The sequence below is a fragment of the Oryzias melastigma genome, linkage group LG20 (assembly GCF_002922805.2).
Source record: "Oryzias melastigma strain HK-1 linkage group LG20, ASM292280v2, whole genome shotgun sequence".
In the NCBI taxonomy this organism is placed as follows: Eukaryota; Metazoa; Chordata; class Actinopteri; order Beloniformes; family Adrianichthyidae; genus Oryzias; species Oryzias melastigma.
In genome coordinates, this window is record NC_050531.1 from 18,339,864 (window position 1) to 18,359,223 (window position 19,360).

The following is a 19,360-nucleotide window of genomic DNA, read 5'->3' on the forward strand; positions in this document are numbered from 1 at the left end:
AAAAAAAAAAAAAAAACAGGAGTTATTGTTGCAAGCTCCTTTTCCTCAATTTCAGAGGCCTCGTGTCATTTTATGACGTCAATCTATAGCCGTCCCCAGCAGCGAGTCTGCGTTTCACCCTCAAAAACCATCAATATCGGAACTATTGCACTGATGTTGGTGTTTATTGTCCATACAAAATGAAACGCATTTTGCCGATCACTGCAAGCACCCCAGAGAAGGTGTGTGTGTGTGTGTGCGTGGGGGTGTGTGTGTGTGTGTGTGTGTAAGCCTGGGGGCGGAGCTAGCAGTGCAGACTCTCTCTGGAAGGGGCTGTTCCCCACTTTGTGACATCACAATGTGAGAACCTGCTTGTTTTCGTGGATTGGGAGGTGCAGGGTTGGAGTGGAATGCTCACTGATGCATGAATGGAGCAAAATACCACTTTGAGATGGGTTTTATCATTATAATACACTAAAAAGTTTTTAAAAAGTCAATTTACAATGATATAGGCCCTTTAAATTTTTTTTTTCCTGCCAAAAAGGGTATTTATGGCTATGTCCGAATTTCCACTCTAATCCTTAACTACTAAAAAACTATATAGTGTAAAACTATCTAGTGCCCTGGATTTTAAAAGCAATCTGGACACCATGCTTACGACATTACTGTCGTGTTGCTAAACATGGGATATGTTTCCGAATCAATATGAACATTTCACGACGTGCATTTGTGACTCCAAGGTGTTCTAAAAATGAAAATGTGGATAGTTTGTTAAAATAAATACATTTGAAGACGTTTTTCTTTTTTTTGGGGGGAGGATTGTTCGACCGCAAAGCATTGTGGTCTATATACGCTACATACGCTAATGTAGAGAGCATCAGTGCACGCTAGTTTTTCGGAAAGACTTTCTAGTGCGCTCTATTTTGGATTAGTAAATTCAGACAGCACCAGAAAATTGCGAAAGCCCTATATAGGGAGTAAGGAAGGAATTCGGACATAGCCCGGGACTTCATGGAAGCGGCCATTTTGAAAAGAGGGGGAAAAACTTCTACTGCCTCCAGTGGAATGATGATGAAATACAGGGCAGAAAACATGGACTTGAAGTTATTTCTATATAAAAGGTTATCAAGGGAAGTGATTAGATAAGGGTCTCAGAAATGCATCTATCAAATACGAAGCATGTTTGGTAACATGCATTCAAGTGGCCAATTTCAATGAAAGCCCCTCCTTGCTTGTCCAGTGTGAGCATTATGGACCAAATGCTCAAGAATCCGAGCATTCTCGCTCAAAGTAATCACAGCTTTTTCAAATGTTTCATTACTTTTAAACACCTCCACTCCTGTCAGGTCAATGAAACAGCTCTAAGCATTTCTCAGTTTAATATTTGTTTCATTGAAGTGTATGGAAGTTGCCAAGGTCTGCGCTCATGAATCTGATCCTCTCCTGTTCTGTTCATAGATTTTCCAAGGCAACACCAACCCAACAGACGTTGCCAAGACAAAGCTGCCCAAACCCACGCTGACACGCTTCGTACGGATCCGTCCTGTTACCTGGGAGACGGGGATCGCGCTGCGCTTCGAAGTGTACGGCTGTAAGATATCAGGTTAGTTGCAGTTAATCCCCGTCATGCACACCCGTGAGCTGAAGCTCTGCCGGCAGCTGCATCGGAAAAACTGCTTTAAAATGCATCAGTGAGCAGGTTGACTTTGTTTTGGGTTTTGCGGGTCCCTCTTGCAGAATTGAAATGCACTAAATCCACCCAAACAGCACAAGACCAGATCATGATACCCAATGTTTACATGTACCTCATTCAATATAAATGCGGTAAACAGCTGGCAGGCAGAGGGACGTGGAGCTGGGTGGGCTCCGCGAGGCCCCTTCCCTCCCGATGGTGTGTCTCAGCCTCCTCTTTAGCCGCAGCCTGTCTCCACTAATAAAGCTTTGGTTTCGCTCCTCTCATCTTGCTTTTTGTTGATGATATTTTAAAATGCTGTGTGTGCGCATCTCCCTTTCATAGGGTTTTAGCACATCTGTCTTCATCTCTGTGGGATTATGAACATGTGTGTTGAATTCTAATTAGAGTTTGCCTTTGAGCTTTGTTCTTCTGCACTTAGAAGTGTATCAAGGACAGAGAGGAGGAGAAATAGCTCTTTATCTGTCAGCGTTGTTAGTTCGTGAGCGAGCCTCAGATTAAAGCCAGGGTCATGGTTTCTCGTAACCAACTAAAGTGTCTGAGTCTTCTGTGTTTCTGTGGAGCGAGGCGCTTATATAGCATGCGTGCTTGTGTAGTAGTGAAGCGGGATACCAGTCTGGGCGTGTGTTCGGGGCACATAATCAGACCACAGCCCAGAGCATGAACACATCAGAGGACTGAAGTTGCCACAGGGCCTCTGGGGTGACGTCAGCGCCCATGGGTGCTTCAAAGATGCTGCCAACTGCGACATGTGTATTCTCCGCACTAGACTACGGATCATTTAGATCAAAACATCTTGCGAAATTTCTTGAAAACTTAGAGCCTTAAAGACCCACTCAGATGAAAGTTGTTTCTATTTTTTTTTTTTTACATATTCTTTTAGGATTTTTCTGAAGATGGAGGCAGCTGTGGAGGTAGAACATGTTGGGGAGGCAGAAGAGGGATCAAAAATACATATTTCAAATGGTCTTGTTATTGCTAGGGCTGGGTTGATAAAATCAGTTAATCAATCTAACCTTAATAGATCAATAATCGATCTATAAAAATAATGCTAAAGTCCACTAGCTTGATGCTACACTAGCTTGATTCAAACATGAAAGTTTAAAGTAGATACAAATATTATTCAAATCACTGTGAATCAGGAGCAGATGAAAAAATTGAGTTGTGAAAAAGCATATTTGTGACATAGATAATACACCAGGTAGTGCTACAAGCTCTCTTGGTTCTGATACAAGCGGTCCATTAACGTCTTTGTTTTCCTCGTTTGAGCTGGCATGTGGATCAAAACTACAGCTAGATAGCTCCAATATTGGTTGCCATTTTTGTTGCATGTGAGGGGCTGTAAGCTAACAGGCTCACAGGAGAGCGCGTAAACAGATGGGAAGTGGGGGCGGGCTTGCTCAACTCCAACAGTCCCGCCACAACTCAAGGCGTTTCTAATCAAACACTACAAAAACTATGTCCAAAAAATTTTGCCTAAAACAGTAAAATCAAATGTTCAAAATAAACTGGACAATTCTTTTAAAATAACTAAAAAGATGATTGGAGTTTGTCTTTGGATAATTTTCTTTTCCTCTGAAGTAACTTTTGATGTAAAGAAGCGACCTGAATCCCTAAGCGTGACACTGCATTGCTCCATCACAGCCCCTACTTATTAAAAATAATTATTTACTGACTTGTAGTTTGTGCCTTTAATGTATAAATATCTCTGATCAACCAGCGTTCCCCGCCCAAACTCTGCACGTGGCCCCCATCTCCTCCACTTCCACAAACAGAAACAGCAGCGCTTGCCCTCCGCTGGGTGTGTCCTGCCATCTCTGCAGCCTCTGCAGCTGATGTTGATTAACAGCTCCAGATGATCCGTGGAGTTCGCCTGAGTGGCTAAATCAGTCTTCCTCTCTCCCACACTCTCAATCACACGCGGGTACCTGTCACATATATCCTCCCACTTCAAAGCCAGAGGCTAGCTCCTCTGATCTTGTCAAGCAGACACTGGCCAAAGACCAGAGAAAGTTTTTTCCACATTAACAGTGTTTGTTGCTTTTCTAGGATGCAGAAACACAAGTTTTGACAAGTTTGCAAAAATATATAGATATTTTTTTTCTTGTAGATATTGTTTTTATATTTTTTTTTGTAAAGTTGGACAACAATTTGATATAAAAAAGAAAAAAAACAACACAAACACTGAAAGTAACAAGATCTCTTCGAATGCTTCTAAAGCATATAGTTTCACACTGGACTAACAGGGAGGGACTTCTTCTTTTACTATTTTTACTGTTTACTCTAGCAGAGCTTGTTAGGTTGATATTTCAGACATATTCACCATGGATGTACCTTAGGATCCCCTCGCTCAGAAAAGCATGTTTGCCACTAGAAAAATCCAAAATGGCAGCGATATGTAAAGATGGCAGCCAAGCACTCGATATTTAATGGCTATTTGCCACAGTCTGTACAATATAGGCTGTTCATGTACAAAATGCAGTCTTTAAGCTTGAAGGGTACCTATAGAATACTATTATATTCATATGTACAGTGCTCCCCCGCTTATTTGCGTCTCTTTATTCGCAGTTTTATGTATTCACAGATTTTTGAATACATGAAATTTGAAGATGGCAGTCTAATTCCAAAGTGCTTATGACAAATTAAAACCATATTGATTAGAGGAGCACAATACCTAAAGGTCTGAAATCCTGTGCAGGACACAATGCGGTTCTCAAAAGTTGTGATCCCACAGATGCTGACAGCTGAGAGGTAGAGCGGCGATGAGTGCAGCAGATAAAACACAATGTGCTGTGAGAAAAGGCTTGTCAAGAGAGGATGGAGGCGGAGAGATGAAAAGAATAGGGTCCCCCAGAATGCAGGAGGTAGAAACAGCAACCAAGGTGAGCCTTTTAATTGGCTGCCGGGAGACAACAGCTTCAAGCGGAATGCATGAGATCTGCAGACTGAGAGAAAAAGAGATCACAGTAACATCACAAAGAATTCGAGGAAAGGTCCTTCTCTCTTTGGCTTTGGCTGTCCCCGTTTCCCAGCATGAGTCTTACCAAAAACTTGACTGATGGTTTAATAAATAATGTTGAACCTCCAGCCTTTGGATAAAGTTTTTTTTTAGTTTGTCTCACTGGCTTACATCAAAGAGTTAATTCATTCTGTTTTATCTGACAGAGTATCCGTGTTCTGGCATGCTGGGAATGGTATCAGGCTTGATCCCCGACACCCAGATCACCGCATCGTCCCACACCGACAGAAACTGGGTCCCCGAGAACGCCCGGCTCCTCACCAGCAGAACGGGGTGGACTCTGCTGCCCCAGCCGCAGCCCTTCAGCAAGGAGTGGCTGCAGGTGGATCTGGGGGAGGAGAAACGAGTGAAAGGGTTGATCATCCAGGGAGGGATGCACCGTGAGAACAAGGTGTTCATGAAGAAGTTCCGCCTGGGCTACAGCAGCAACGGCTCCGACTGGAGGATGGTGATGGATCCCAGTGGGAGCAAGCCAAAGGTGGGGTTATCTTCATATGACTCAGTGTGTATCCATCCATCCAGCTTCTTAACCCGCTGAATACTTTTCGGGGTCACAGGGTCGCCAAAGTCGGTCTTAGTTGATGTTGGACAAAGGCAGGGTACACCCTCGATAGGACGCCAGTCTGTTGCAAGGCATGTAAAATCTTCACAGTCACACCTATGGGCAATTCGGAGTTACTAATTAGCCTATGAAGCATGTTTTTGGACTATGGGAGGTTAGGCTTAAGGTACCGACGGGGTACACCCCGGATAGGTCGCCAGTCTGTTGCAGAACCACTAAAATCTTCACATAGTCACACCTATGGACAATTCACAGTTACTAATAAACCTATGAAGTATGTTTTTGGTCTGTGGGAGGAGGCTGGAGTGTCTGGAGAAAACCCATCTATGCACGAGAACATGTAAAGTGAACACATTCTCATCCCCAAGTCGTCACATGTTGGCGTTTGGTTAATTAAGGACCCGAGCGTCACTTTTTGATGTTTTGGTGTCCCCAACTTGTCATTTTTCCGGCTGTTCGTAAAATCATAATATCAACTCTCGGGACACAGTACCGGATGTGGACTGGTCCATGGAACGCGTCCAGTACCAGTACCCAAACCCACTGTCAGTACCCGAACCAGACACCGGACATGCCACCAGACATGGCACTGGATCCAAACTAGTACCAGACGGACCAAATCTGGTACCAGATACACTACCGAGCCTGAACGGGTACCAGACACGGTACCGGACCCGAACCAGAACCATATAGGGTACCAGTTCTGGGTTAGGGTACCAATGCGCTCTGCGTTCTGGTACTGTACGATTCTGGTTTCTGGCCTGGAGTTTGAGGACCCATGATTTAATGGGAACAGCCAGCAAGTCAAAAAACAATGGGTTGGGCAGACCCAAAAAATATAAAAAAGTGACGCGGAGGGGGCCTTAACCACACTCCAATATGTGACGAGTTGAGTGCGAGAATGTAAAGTCCCCACACGAGGGACTCAAACCAGGGCCTTCTCACTATGAGGCGAGAGCGCTATCCACCAAACTACCATGATTGGATGTTAATTCAGATTCTTTTAGAGCAAGGACAGGCCTTTAGAGCCGCTGTATCTGCATGATTTCCAGATATCCAAGTCCTTCTCATGACTGATTACCTGGTTCAGGTGTTTCCAGCCAATTAAAAACATGCCAGAACAAAGTATATTGGAAAGCATGCAGGAATGCAGCCCCGGAGTTACCTATCCCTGTTTTAGAGATTAAGGCTTACCAAAGACTGTTCTATCAGTTTATTCTCAAAGGAAGGTTTGATTTTTCAAACTGGCCAAGGTATACCCCGTATTTGCTCAGCGGTGTCTGGATAGGCTCCAGCAACCCCACAACCCCAAACAGGAATAGAGCAGATTTAGAAAATGAACGGATAGTTTGATTTTCCAATAAAATGCAATATTTAAAGAGTGAAATTGAAAAACAAGTATTTCAACTTTCCATCGGAGGATTGATTTCCGCTTTGACGCAGTTCGGTCCCTAGAATGTTGCGCCTGGCAGTTGTGAGTCACTTATTGCAAGTCAATTTCAGCAGCGTGCTGAATCACATTAGGATAAGCATCTGAAATCTCTCAGAGGCCTTTCCCCGGTTTCCTGCTTTGTATTCCGCACAACACGCACCGCTCAGCCCTTTCAATGGATGGTGAAATCTCTCCAGAGAGGAAGGCGGGATGGGAAGAGTCCAGGGAAAACGGGAGACCAAAGACAAGAGAGGAAATGATGTGCAACTCAGAGAGAAGCAACCATAGATTTATCTGCCAGCATCACTCTGTTCAAAGAGGAGACGCTTTTTTCATTTGATGCACATATATAAACACAAAAGACACCTTTTGGAGTATGCGGCCACGCACATTTTCAAGAGGGCCCCGTTCCCAATTACAAGTGTTTCTGGCAGGGCATAAATCTGATCAAGATGGGTTCTGGGTTGATTTATAAAGGGAGTGAGGAGAATCCATATCCTGCCTGTCCTAGTTAGCTGTGTTTCCTCACAGCATTCAAAGCTCACTGGGATCCTTGATGTGATCACACCCATTAATCTACATCCATCAATCCTCTATCTCTGTCTTATGTTTACTTTGAGTCCCTTTCTCCTCTAGTATTGTCTTTGCCGTGCTAAAAGTTTGAGCTTTGTGCTTCTTTGCTTCCTCAGAGTTCTCATTGCCCTCCACCTTTGCATGTCGCTTAGGAAGTCAGAAAGCTGCCGTAAGTGTAAGATTGTTGTTGCTTTCCCTGACAGATATTTGAAGGTAACAGCAATTACGATACTCCTGAGCTGAGGACGGTGGAGCCCCTGCTGACCCGTTTTATCAGGATTTATCCGGATAGGTCACCTCCTGCTGGAATGGGTCTACGACTCGAACTGCTTGGCTGTGAAGTTGAAGGTAAGCAGGAAGAACATACAAGCATCAGTTGAGTGTATTGTTCTCTCTAGTATTGCTCAGCATTTTATTATGTTACTGCCTCTATATTTTATTTAGTAGTGACAAAGTCAATATCGGAGAAAAACCTTCAAACTAGTACTAATGTCAAAACATCGAAGGGAAGATAGTCTTCCAACCACAAAGTTCAGGTTCAGTCCCAGGCCAGGACAGACTCACTTATTCCATAGGGGTAGGGAATGCTGAGAAACGTAATGCATCAGTCACAACTGCCCTTACGGTTGGATATTGGGGGTCTGTGGTCAAAAAATTGGTAAACCTGTGCGGGGTATGCAGGAGATCCATGAGAAATTTTAAGATTGTAGACAACCCGGTGAGCCTGTGACACGAAAATGTTCTTGCATATTTTGTCCACGGGCATTTGGAGCGGCAGGTCAGTAAGGAGCCAGTACTCGCACCATGCTAACGACTAGGGTGCAGCTTTAGGGTACCATACAACAGTATCACATGTACATCATAAGTCCATGTATCTTACATTATCCTTATTAATACTTCTCAATATACTTATCACACGCACAACAATCATACGCTCCATTTTCATTAAATTCTTGGAAGTGGCCTTTCAAGCCTCAAGGGAACTGAAAGACACACCTGCACTCACCTTATGATGCGGCCACTACCCTCTACGACCCTCCACGGGCCCAGACAGTCCAAAGATCCACAGCACTCGTACAGGTCAACCCCTAGATAAGTTCATTTGACAAAAGCCTACCACATTTTTTACACAGCCTTTTTAAAAGTGCATGAACAGTCTAAGGTAGCTACACCAGTTTCTGACTTGGAAATTGTATCGTCCATGACAATCACTGACTAGACCAAAAATAGGCATTTGGATGAAAACCTCCAGACTCAATGACTAACCAGAACCATCAGCGGAAAATACATTCCCTTCATTTGGCCAGTCCGCCAAGCCACTTGTAAGTGTGATATACTACCCTGTTCCTCCTCACCACTTTACTTCTCCAGACAAGACACATTTTCCAAGTTTCACTGTCTTTGATTATGCACAGTAAATATACATATTTTCCTTCACGTGATCCGGCCCTTCTGTTTAACTTTGAAACTCTTTATGGCCCATGAGTCAAAACGTTTTCCCACCCCTGTATTAGACTTTTACACTTTCCCCAATAAAGTAGGAATTAAACTTTGTTTCCGACTAAGAAGCCCTTGTAGGAATTGAATATTTTTAATTAAACCCGATGTGTCATCACCTTACATAGTTATTTTAAAATGTACCTGTGGGTCCCTCTGCTAAACTCGTAATTATTCAGCTTTTGCTCTTTATCCAAACAGGAGAGATTTCCCCTTGTTTGATCAAAGCCACCCCTTAAGGTAGCTTCTTCAAGAGGGAATCAAATGAAAGCATACAAAGTACACCTGACCAGCTTAGTTGATAGTAGCCAGGACTCTATCAAGCTGGTCGCACTTGCTACTTTGTCTTTTCGTCTTTCAAAGGACCAGCACACACTTTGCAGTGTTTGAAATTACCCTTATTTGTCTTTTTTTTCTTATCTGTCGCTCCCAAAGCTGATGGAGCACAGAAGCGGCTCAGTGATGCAGCAGCGTGTTCGCTCTAAGTGGATTTACATATTGGATTTCAGGAAGGCCCATTCTCTTGTAAGCCTGGTGGACTCCCACTGGGAGCTTTAGTCAGATGATAATGCTTGTTTTAGGTGTTAATGCAGAGCACACATACGGAGAGGAGAAACCACCATCACCACTCCAAATTTGTGGCTGCAGAAGTACAATAGAAGGTGCCCGTCTGCACGTTTGTGTGTTTAGCAAGCCACAGCAGAAGGGCTAAACCCTCATTTCTGTGAGGGGGCTCCCCTGGCGCAGCGCTGACCCCATCCCCGACCTCTCCCACCCTCAATCTGACAGGGGCTGATCTGCCTCATATTTCATCTAGGAGAGGGCGGGAGCAGGAGCGCACACACGGACACACAAACACAAACCCACATTTTTCATGCAGCTTGCCCCAATCTGTCTGTGCCTCTCTTGCTGCTCCTTCTTTTTCTTCCACCTGTACTGAGGAAGCCTAATCGTTACTCAGTCAGTGAAAACATTCAGCAAAGCGCGCGCACACACACCGCAGGGTGGTTGTGCAGCAGCGGAGCGTGGATCGGATCTCGGCCGTCGGCCACATTTCAATGAGGCAGGCACTAATGATAGGCCACATCGGCCCTGCCTATACACAATCTGGTTTTTTACCCGCCCAAGCACCATGCATTAGCGTCAGTTGTCACTATTTATACACCCACAACTTGGTTATAAGAAGAATTTAACAGCAGGAATAAATTCATGCCTGCTATATTGATTTCTTGCTGACATGTTCAAAAAAAGCAACATTTTTCATTTTTGTATGAAAGAAGCTACTTTTGTAGTTATCACCGGCCGTTATTATTAGGTTTTATATCATATTAGTGCACTTAAAACTCTAACCTCTAACGGTGTTGAACAAACTTCATATTTTTATACATGTTACTAGCAAGGTTTGGAGTTAGCATACTCACAGTAGTGTTTGTTTTTTAACAGTACTGGCCTGTTTTTTACGTTTTAAACAATGCTGGGCATTACTGTAGATACGCTAATGTGGCTAATGTGTTGCAGTGTGGACATTTTTATTTACGTTACTAACAAGGTTGGGAGTTAGCTTAGTCACAGTAACGTTTGCTTTAACAGAACCAGTCTGTTTTTTATATGTTGCAAACAATGTTAGGTAATACCATAAATACGCTAATATTGCTAACATGTAGCAGTGTTGGAATTTTTTTTACGTTACTAATGAGGTTGGAAGTTAGGGTAGTATTTAGCGGTATCTGTCTCTTTTTTTATGTGTTTCAAACAAGACTTGGCCTTAGATATATACCTATTTTGAATACGCTAATTTGGCCTAACCTTCTAACGAGGGTAACAAGTAGCGTGCTACAAACAAGTTCAAGAGTTATTGTGAATGCAGTTAATTAAGTCTGACTAAAGGATTTAAGTTGAACTCTTGCCTCTCTTAATGCACCTCATAGTTCAGGGCATCTTATAAATGACATAAATACACTATTCATTGATGGTGCATCCCATCTATGTTTACATTGAAATCTAATCCGCGTCTGGTGCGTCTCTTCTTCTTCATCCTTCAGCTCCTACGCTCCCTCCCACCATTCCGAGCACAACCCCATCAGACGAGTGCGACGACGACCAGGCGAGCTGCCACAGCGGCACAGGTGATGACTACGATGTGACAGGTGCTAACATCGCCTTCATGAGACTGCGACCAGCCTCCCCCCTTTGCCCTCAATGCCCCCACCCCCCACTCTGCTTTGGCACTCCCCTCGACTAAATGCCACCATTTTTCCTCCCTGCAACTAATGTGCCGTTTATGTGGATGTGTGCATACTCTTGCGCGCACGCTTGCTAGCGCCCGCGCATCCACATGTGTGCTGGCTGCGTTACAACTCCAATTAGTTGCACCTGTAGCTCCCACCTCTCTCCTCAATCTGCCTCTTATCGCCTCCACCTCTGGAAACTCACAGGAGAGGGCTAATGCTCCTGCACCAGAAACTGATCTGCACACACCTGCTTCTAAACCGGCTAATAGCCAGCTATGCTTCTCTCTTTCATTCCTACTCTTCTGTTCCCATAAATCCCTGACCCTGCACTCCCCACTAACCAGCAGTCTCCAGTGATGAGCATGAAACTTGTTTTTTATCTATAGGTTTCTCCTATAGACTCAATTATTATTATTTGCATCTGGCATGATCATTTCAAAGGTGCTAGCATGAATACTTGCATGAGCACAGGTAGCTTTATAAAGTAACTCAATATGTTTGCAGCTATCTTTTGTCCATATTTGGGATTTTATCGATATGTTTGGCGCCGGCTGAATGTGGCATCATATCCAGCAAACACGGCCAACATTCGTGTTTTTCTATGGATGCCATTTGGCACTAACAGCACGACTGGCAACTTAACATTAAACTTGTCCCAGATAGCAGAGACGTTTAGGGCCAATTTTGGCTACTTTTGCTGCTCATTTATGGCCAGTGTTTGAGACCAAAAAAACAACAACTGCACTTAATAGTTATGCTGCTTTTTTAAAGACGCTTTTGCGTCAAGAACCAAATTGCTCAGCGATCTTGATCATGTATTACCCAAAGATCCAAACTTGAGTCATGTCTAATGAAACTGTTAAGGTTATCCACTAACTAAACTTGACTGAGCGAAAATAAAAATGAATGGTAGATGTGATTGCTGTCTGACAACACTAACCATGCTTTTGTTTTGTGTTTTAGCAGGAGGTACCATAACACCAGACACTACTACAGCTGAAGTGGTTGCCACCCCAGGTGAATAAGAATATTCTATTTATTTCATTGCTAAAATGTAGTCTTTAAAGACTTTTAGATAACTAAAGAATGAATGGCTTTAAAGTGGAGATCACAGCAACAAACGCAAAAACAAACGACATCATTCAATCAGCCATGACTCATTGTACCTAAAATTTTGGAAAACAAATGTAAGTTTTTGAAATCAAAAAGAAATGTTAAAAAAGAAGCATAATAAGTAGGGCTGTGCACTTTGACACATTAACGCACGCATCAACAAATTATGATTAACGAGTTAACATTTATTAACGCAAATTAATCGCACCGCACAGAGCAGGAGTCCTTCACTTTGCCTCGGCGGTGCAGTCACCCACAGCATGCATTAAAAACACCTCAAGGTTTTTTTTTAAAAAGCAAACAATACAGTATTCAATTAGTTTTTAGTACTTTAATCTTGTTATTTTTTTGTTTAGATCGCTTTTTCACAAAAGCAGACTATTTGATCCATGGTCCGAATGCAGCGGCAATGTCTGTGTGTCAGCATCTTTGTTTTCTTGGAGTTATACTGCATGCATAAAAGCCTTTAGAGTTCTGTTTATCTTACCGTTTATTCATTTTTGTGTGACCAAATGACATTTTTGGGATATCTGAGTTAACACTTGATAAATGCAAAAATGAAAGAAAAAAATTCTCTGGTCTGTTTTTGTTGAAAAGCCGCATATTGTCATCAAATTTACCTATTTAAACATTGTGTTTTTTCACAAAACAAAAGTGTGATTAATGTGATATATTTTTTAATTAGTTGACAGCCTTAATTAAGAATAAATGAGCTAAATCTACAGTTTTGTGTAAATTTCATTTGTGATTATTCACATATAATAAGTGGTCGGCAAATACTGTAACTAAAATAAAAATTTATTGCGATTAATCACAATTAATTTTTTCCCAGGTTTACGAATAACTACTTTTTTAATCGATTCCCAGCCCTAATAATAAGAAACTGGAAAAGGTAGGGATTATGGGACATCACTGATTGGATGATGGTTCTTTCTACCCAAAGTTATTTATCATAAAGTGATACTTGAAATGCTCCGTACTAATACTAAAACTTGACAATATGGATAATTTGAAGACGCTTTTGAAAAAACTCAAATGTCATCCAATCAGCAATGTCCTCTAGTGCCTAACTTTTCTAGTCTTGTATCGTTGTAATCTTTATTCGTTTTTGCGTTGAGTGATTTGTTGGTGTTATTTGCACTTCAGGGCCACCGTAGATTTGCATATTGCGTGAATATCTTACTGTTTAAGACCAAGTTTGAACCCGTTTTGTTGCATTCAGCCTTCCAGCTGTGATGTGCGTCTGTTATTAAAGCTGATAATGTCGCCCTGAGGGGCTCCTGTTGACAGTCTGAAGGAGCGTGTGTGCTGCAAGGTTAGTTGATGATTAGCATTGTTGCTCTGCTGCTGCTTTCTCAGCACAATCGCTAATCACTGTAGGCCGTTGCTCATTGGCACACAACCGGAAAAACACAAAGTGGGCGACCGAAGGAAATTAGGTGTACTCTGGGGTCACATGGGCAGACAAACACATACTCCTGGAGTAGGGAGATGAGGCAGCAGTCACTGGAGAGACTCTGCCCCAGTTTGACCTTCACTAATGGGCCATAAGCTCCACCCAGCACAATTCACTCAGTCAGCTGGCTGTTGGCTGGAGCATCAACGGGTTGTATTAATATTGGTACATTTATGCTAAAACAAGAAAGTTTCTTAGGAAAAAGTTTATTCACTGAGCGCAATGATGCAGATGATTAAAAAAATGTCTGTTCATTGTATAAAAACAACTGATTGATGTGGTCATTCATATTTTACCGAAATGTTTGATCTTTCAGTCTCAGTGTCCCGACAATAGAGCATGAAAAGGAAAAACCAAAGCTATTTTAACTGGACTTTCTATTAAAAAAAAAGTCACTGAGTCTTACATGTGGCTCCACATGAGAATTCCTTCCTTTGTGTTTAATGGGGAAAAATGGTTCCTCCCTGCAGAAGCTATTTTCAAACAGTCCTGTTATCAAAGGGAGTATTTTCTCATACATTCTGCCATTTGGAAAGCAGCCTTGTCGTATCTCTTAAGCCATCCCATAAAGGAGTGCACAGCCATGGCTAACATCCCAAACATCTCCCTCCCTTGTGTTTCTTGGAAGTCTCCCTTTGTCCGATATGATAAACACCAAAGCTCTCGCATATTTTTTTGACCTCGGTGGAGTCTTCGTCAGTGCGGCACGGGGAAATGCATTGTTGGAAAAGGGCCTCGGTGCTGTTGCCATAGGAGTCCTCGTACCCCCAAACCCTTGCTCTCATTAATTCTTCATCTCTCAGTGGGCTTGTTTCTGATCCATACCACTCCTCCTGTTCCCTGTCTCTGTCCTGTTCTCTCCTTCCTGTCTTTAACACACCAAGTTACATCCATTTAGGTGATTATTTGGGAGAATGTGAGGGCTACATGGAGTCATCAGTCTTCTTTTCTTAGTAAAGCTTTTGTTCTGCAATCCTTTGCTGCCCTCTAGTGCTTCTAGCTGTTAAATTGAATGATAGGAAAACCTCAGAGAGCTGTGCAGATTTGTTAACTGCATTCAACTGCTTTAATTGTGAGTTTTTAGTGTTTCCTTTATTTTAATGCACCTTGTAAAACCTGCAGCTTTCCAGTGGTTCGCCTGTGACTTTGGCTGGGCCAATAAGCCCTCCTTCTGCAGCTGGACATCTGAGGACACTGGCTCTTGGTGGCAGATCCAGTCCAGTGGCACCCCAACATTAAATACCGGACCCAACATGGACCACACAGGTAACCCCAAACGCCTGTTTCATCCCAACCCTGACAGCAAAGTCTGGACTTGTAATCTGAGTTTACTTGTTTATCAGGTGGATCAGGGAATTTCATCTACACCCTAGCGACTGGTCTTCAGGAAACAGAGGTGGCTCGCCTGGTGAGTCCTCTGGTCACCTCCCCGGACGCAGACCTGTGCATGTCCTTCTGGTACCACATGTTTGGGTCGCACATTGGAAAGCTACACATCAAACAACGCAAGCCAACAGACGACGGGCCAGCAGACATCCTGCTGTGGGCTGTCAGCGGTCACCAAGGCAACCGATGGCGGGAGGGCCGGGTCTTTGTGCCTCGGAACAATAATCCCTATCAGGTAACAAAAAAGCATTTCTTTACTTTGCTACTTGACAATATATTTGTTTGTGTTGTAAATGATTATATACATCCTCTATCCAGGTGGTGATTGAAGGCATCGTGGAGGAAAGGAGATGGGGAGACATTGCTGTAGATGACATCAAGGTTCTTGATGGACTCAGCATGCAAGACTGTAAAGGTGAGTCTTTCGGGTTATGTTTCCATTTTTTGCATAGTCATGAATTGTTAGGGGTGACAAGCTTTCTCTTCTTCTTTTTCTGCTGGGGTTCACTGAACAGTAGACCTCTTAGTGTCCACTCGTTGGTCAATAAAGCCTTAAACATATACACCTGTACAGTTAATGCTGCAGGTGATACACAAGTGGCTGTAGGATAGCATGCCCACACATACCACCCTCTGATTGTCTAATTGTATCCCTTGAGCGACACTAACAGGACCGATGAAAATGTGTATGAACATTTTCACCCAATAGGTTCATCTGTGTTCACTATACTGGTTTGGACATTTTTCCCTGTAGAGATCTCATATCCATGTGTGTTTCTACTTCCATTCAAGATGATGGAAATCCCAAACCACTGAACCACAATACATGTCAAGACTTACCATAAAATTTGCAGCTATGTTTTAACATTTTTGCTTGATGAAAATGACGTTTAAAGCAATGTGAAAGTTAAGTTTTAAATGAAAAGAGCTAATTTTGTAGTTATCATCTCCACTCATTATTAAGATCTTATACCGTATTGGACCACAAGTCTAACATCCAGTGATATTGGCCTGTGTTAATACATGTTACTAACAAGGTTGGGAGTTAGCAAAGTCACAATATTGTTTGTTTTAGCTGTATCATTCAGTTTTTTTTTTTTTTAAGTTTTCCAAATATGCTAATGCCGCTAGCCTGTAGCGGTGTCAGAGTTGTTTTTTTGTTACGTTACTAACAAGGTTGGGAGTTAGCATAGTCACAATAACGTTTGTTTTCGCGGTATCAGTCTGTTTTTTTTCTTGCAAGTTTTCTAGATATGCTAATGCGGCTAACATGTAGCAGTGTCAGAGTATTTCTTTTTCCATTATGTTACTAAAAAGGCTGGGCATTAGCATAGTCAGAATAACATTTATTTTAGCAGTATTGTCTGGGTTATTTTTTTTACAAGTTTTCTAGATATGCTAATGCAGCTAACATGTAGCAGTGTCAGACTGTGTTTTTTTATTAAGTTACTAACAAGGTCATGAGCTAGCATAGTTGCTATAACATTTGTTTTAGCGCTATCTGTCTAGGTTTTTTTGTACAAGTTTTATAAATACGCTAATGCAGCTAACATGTAGCAGTGTCAGATTGTTTTTTTTTTCCCACTACGTTACTAACAAGGTAAGTTAGCATAGTCACTGTAACATTTGTTTACCAGTGCCAGTCTGTTATTTTTAATGTGTTGCAAACTATGTTGAGCGTAGCTGTAAATATGCTAATGTGGCTAACGTGTAGCAGTGTCTCACATTTTTTTCATGTTATTAAAAAGGCTAAAAGTCAGGGTGGTCGCAGTAATGTTTGTTTAAGTAGTACTTGTCTTTATGTGTTTCAAACAAGGTTGGGAGTTACATAGTATAGGCCAATTGTGATCATGGTATCATTTTTCACCCGTTGACAGCCCATATCCATCCATGTTCTCTATTTCCATTCAACACGATGGAAATCCCAAACTGTCAAACTGAAATTCATATCAGGGTTTACTGTAGAATTTGCAGCTATTTTGACCGTTTTTGTTTGGTGAAAATGTAATGTGACGCATTGTGAGAGTTTAGTTCCACATACAATGCATTTCTCCAGCTCTGCAGTTAATTTACTTGCTGACACAAAGCAACTCAAACATAAATGGAGGCAGATTTGAAAGCTTTTTGGTTATGACCAATTCTTGATTTCTTTTGAGCAGCTGCTCACATACTAAAAAACGTTTCCATGCTGTAACAAGGCTTTGTTTCAGCCTTTTCTTCAACTCCACTGTATTTTTCGTTGACTTCATTGACTGCATTGAATGTAACTAGTGTTGTCATGTTGGTATATAGTTGAAAAAGCTACAAGTTGGCCCCAGCTGTACCATTCTGACCCATCTAACCCATATGAATTGCTCTGGTCAATAGAAACATGGCTGTAACATCTAGTTTTTACTGCTGGTGATGTAAAAATGCATTACTTATGAGAAATAAAACTAAACACCTCAATTTCTTTCTATAGATCCGGATGTTCCCACGGAGGAGGATAGATTTAACGAAATAAGTATGTCTTTACTTTAAGTTGTAACCTCATGGGTTTGGTTTTGTTTGCCTAAAATGTGTGTTTGTCTTTTGCAGTTGAGGCAGTCACAGATTATCCAGACTCTGTCCAGACCAATCAGATCAGTGAAGCAGGCAACATGCTGAAGCAGCTAGACCCCATCCTAATCACCATCATTGCCATGTCTGCCCTGGGGGTCTTCCTCGGGGCCATCTGCGGAGTGGTTTTATACTGCGCTTGCTCACACGGCGCCATGTCAGAGAGGAACTTATCGGCCCTGGAGAACTATAACTTTGAATTGGTGGATGGTGTCAAGCTAAAGAAAGACAAACTCAACGTGCAAAACTCATACTCGGAGGCGTGAGCGTATGATGGGCATAGCTCGCACAAGACTGAATGAGCGTATCCTCTTGTATCTCTGCGGGACGCCCGGCTCAATGGAACTGCCAATGTCCTCAACTTGACAGGATGAGGGCCCGGTTCAGGTATCAGCGGGAGGTTTGGACTGATCCACGCTTTTCTCAGGAGCTGCAGTAAAACAACCTACCGTTAGGGGACACTGTGTACAAAAGACATACAGGAAAAAAATATGTAAAGATGATTTAGATGATATTTTAATTTTGTATTTTTAATTTTCATTCATTTTTACAATCGAATGCTGGTGTTGAGACCAATTTATTAATAATGTCAAAAGTATTTATCATTTTGTGGGAAAGAGAGGAGTTCTTTTTAGCATCAGTTCATGAAAGCTGTTTTGAAAGAGAAATCCTTAATGAACCATATCCGGCAAAACTGTAGATTTGCCCCATGGTGTGGCATAAAGAGTGTGCCCTTAACCTATACCCCCCCTCCAAACGTGTACCCTACCCCCTTTGACCCCTTTCACTCTAAAGTGAGGGTCCCATTCATGGCAACGTATGGTTCTGACAGTGCCTTTAGTAGCTTTCCGTTGGCCTCCGCTGTTGAAAAGGGTGTTTTTTACTGTACTTGATTAAGTTATGATGGCAGGAAACAGGGCACATTAACTTTTAAACTCCTGGAGAACAGGATTATAGTTTATCATAGTGCTTTTTTTTCTGCTTTGTGTTCTGTCCAAAATAAAAAAAAACACACTGTAAATAAGTTTTAATATATTTTATTGCCCTTTTTAAAGAAAGTAAAAAAAGAAACAAAAAAAGCTGCAGTATCCCTTTTTTCATGGGTGTGTGCGTGTATGTGTGTGTAAATACAGTCTGTTTTGTGCAAAGTGCAGTGTTGATTTTTAGAGTTTGTAGCGAGATCTGTGTGTGTGTGTGTGATGTTGCAGCGATCTCAGCGTGCATTTAAGCTAACTCTCATTTCAAAATAAAAGAGTACATAACAGGACAACTGCAACCAAAATACATCAACGATACTCACCTCTTCATGCTGATCTTCATAGGTTCCCACCATTTCTAGTCATAATGCAAGTTAGCCCACAACCCCCAGCGTCACTGTGGACTGTTCCCTGCAGGTCAATGCAACGTGAAGTCCGTTCCAGTTCGACCCTAAAACTGAAGAATGGTGCTATCAGTCATTTTTGCCAACCCCACTTTGTATCGTCCACATGCGATTGTGTAGCCAAAGGCCTTTTTTTTTTTCTCTTCATGTGTTCCTTATGTAGCAGCCATATTGTGATGTCAGACGTGATGTCATAAGGATGGGACATTAGCACAGAGGGGGGAGCGAGCAGCATCACCTGCATCAGGTCATCTGGCCTTCCTCTGTGGCTCCACCAAAGGATGTATGTGGGTGGGGGGTTCTCACCAACACATAAATTGCATCATCAATGGATTGTGTTTCTTTATCTGACACTGGAAAGGAAGCAACATGAAACACCACCATGATTGTCGAGCTTCTGTTGAGACTTACAGATGAACAGATGAGACAATCACGCTCAA

General features: G+C 42.3%; 1 protein-coding gene across 6 annotated transcripts in view; it reads left to right on the forward strand.

The window, feature by feature from the left end:
• The window catches only part of nrp1a (neuropilin 1a), a 77,568-nt gene extending 58,490 nt beyond the window's left edge, over positions 1-19,078 (forward strand). For 2 of the 6 annotated variants that reach the window (XM_024280326.2, XM_024280327.2), the window contains 10 exons: positions 1,438-1,582; positions 4,838-5,169; positions 7,462-7,606; positions 10,798-10,902; positions 11,950-12,003; positions 14,678-14,821; positions 14,899-15,176; positions 15,260-15,356; positions 17,403-17,444; positions 17,519-19,078. In XM_024280326.2, the coding sequence (XP_024136094.1) occupies positions 1,438-1,582; positions 4,838-5,169; positions 7,462-7,606; positions 10,798-10,902; positions 11,950-12,003; positions 14,678-14,821; positions 14,899-15,176; positions 15,260-15,356; positions 17,403-17,444; positions 17,519-17,805 (1,629 nt within the window). In that variant the 3' untranslated portion in view covers positions 17,806-19,078. The remainder of the gene's footprint in view (positions 1-1,437; positions 1,583-4,837; positions 5,170-7,461; positions 7,607-10,797; positions 10,903-11,949; positions 12,004-14,677; positions 14,822-14,898; positions 15,177-15,259; positions 15,357-17,402; positions 17,445-17,518) is intronic. The other 4 variants (XM_024280328.2, XM_024280329.2, XM_024280330.2 and 1 more) reach the window with 4 other exon arrangements.
• The last annotated feature ends 282 nt before the right edge of the window (positions 19,079-19,360 follow it).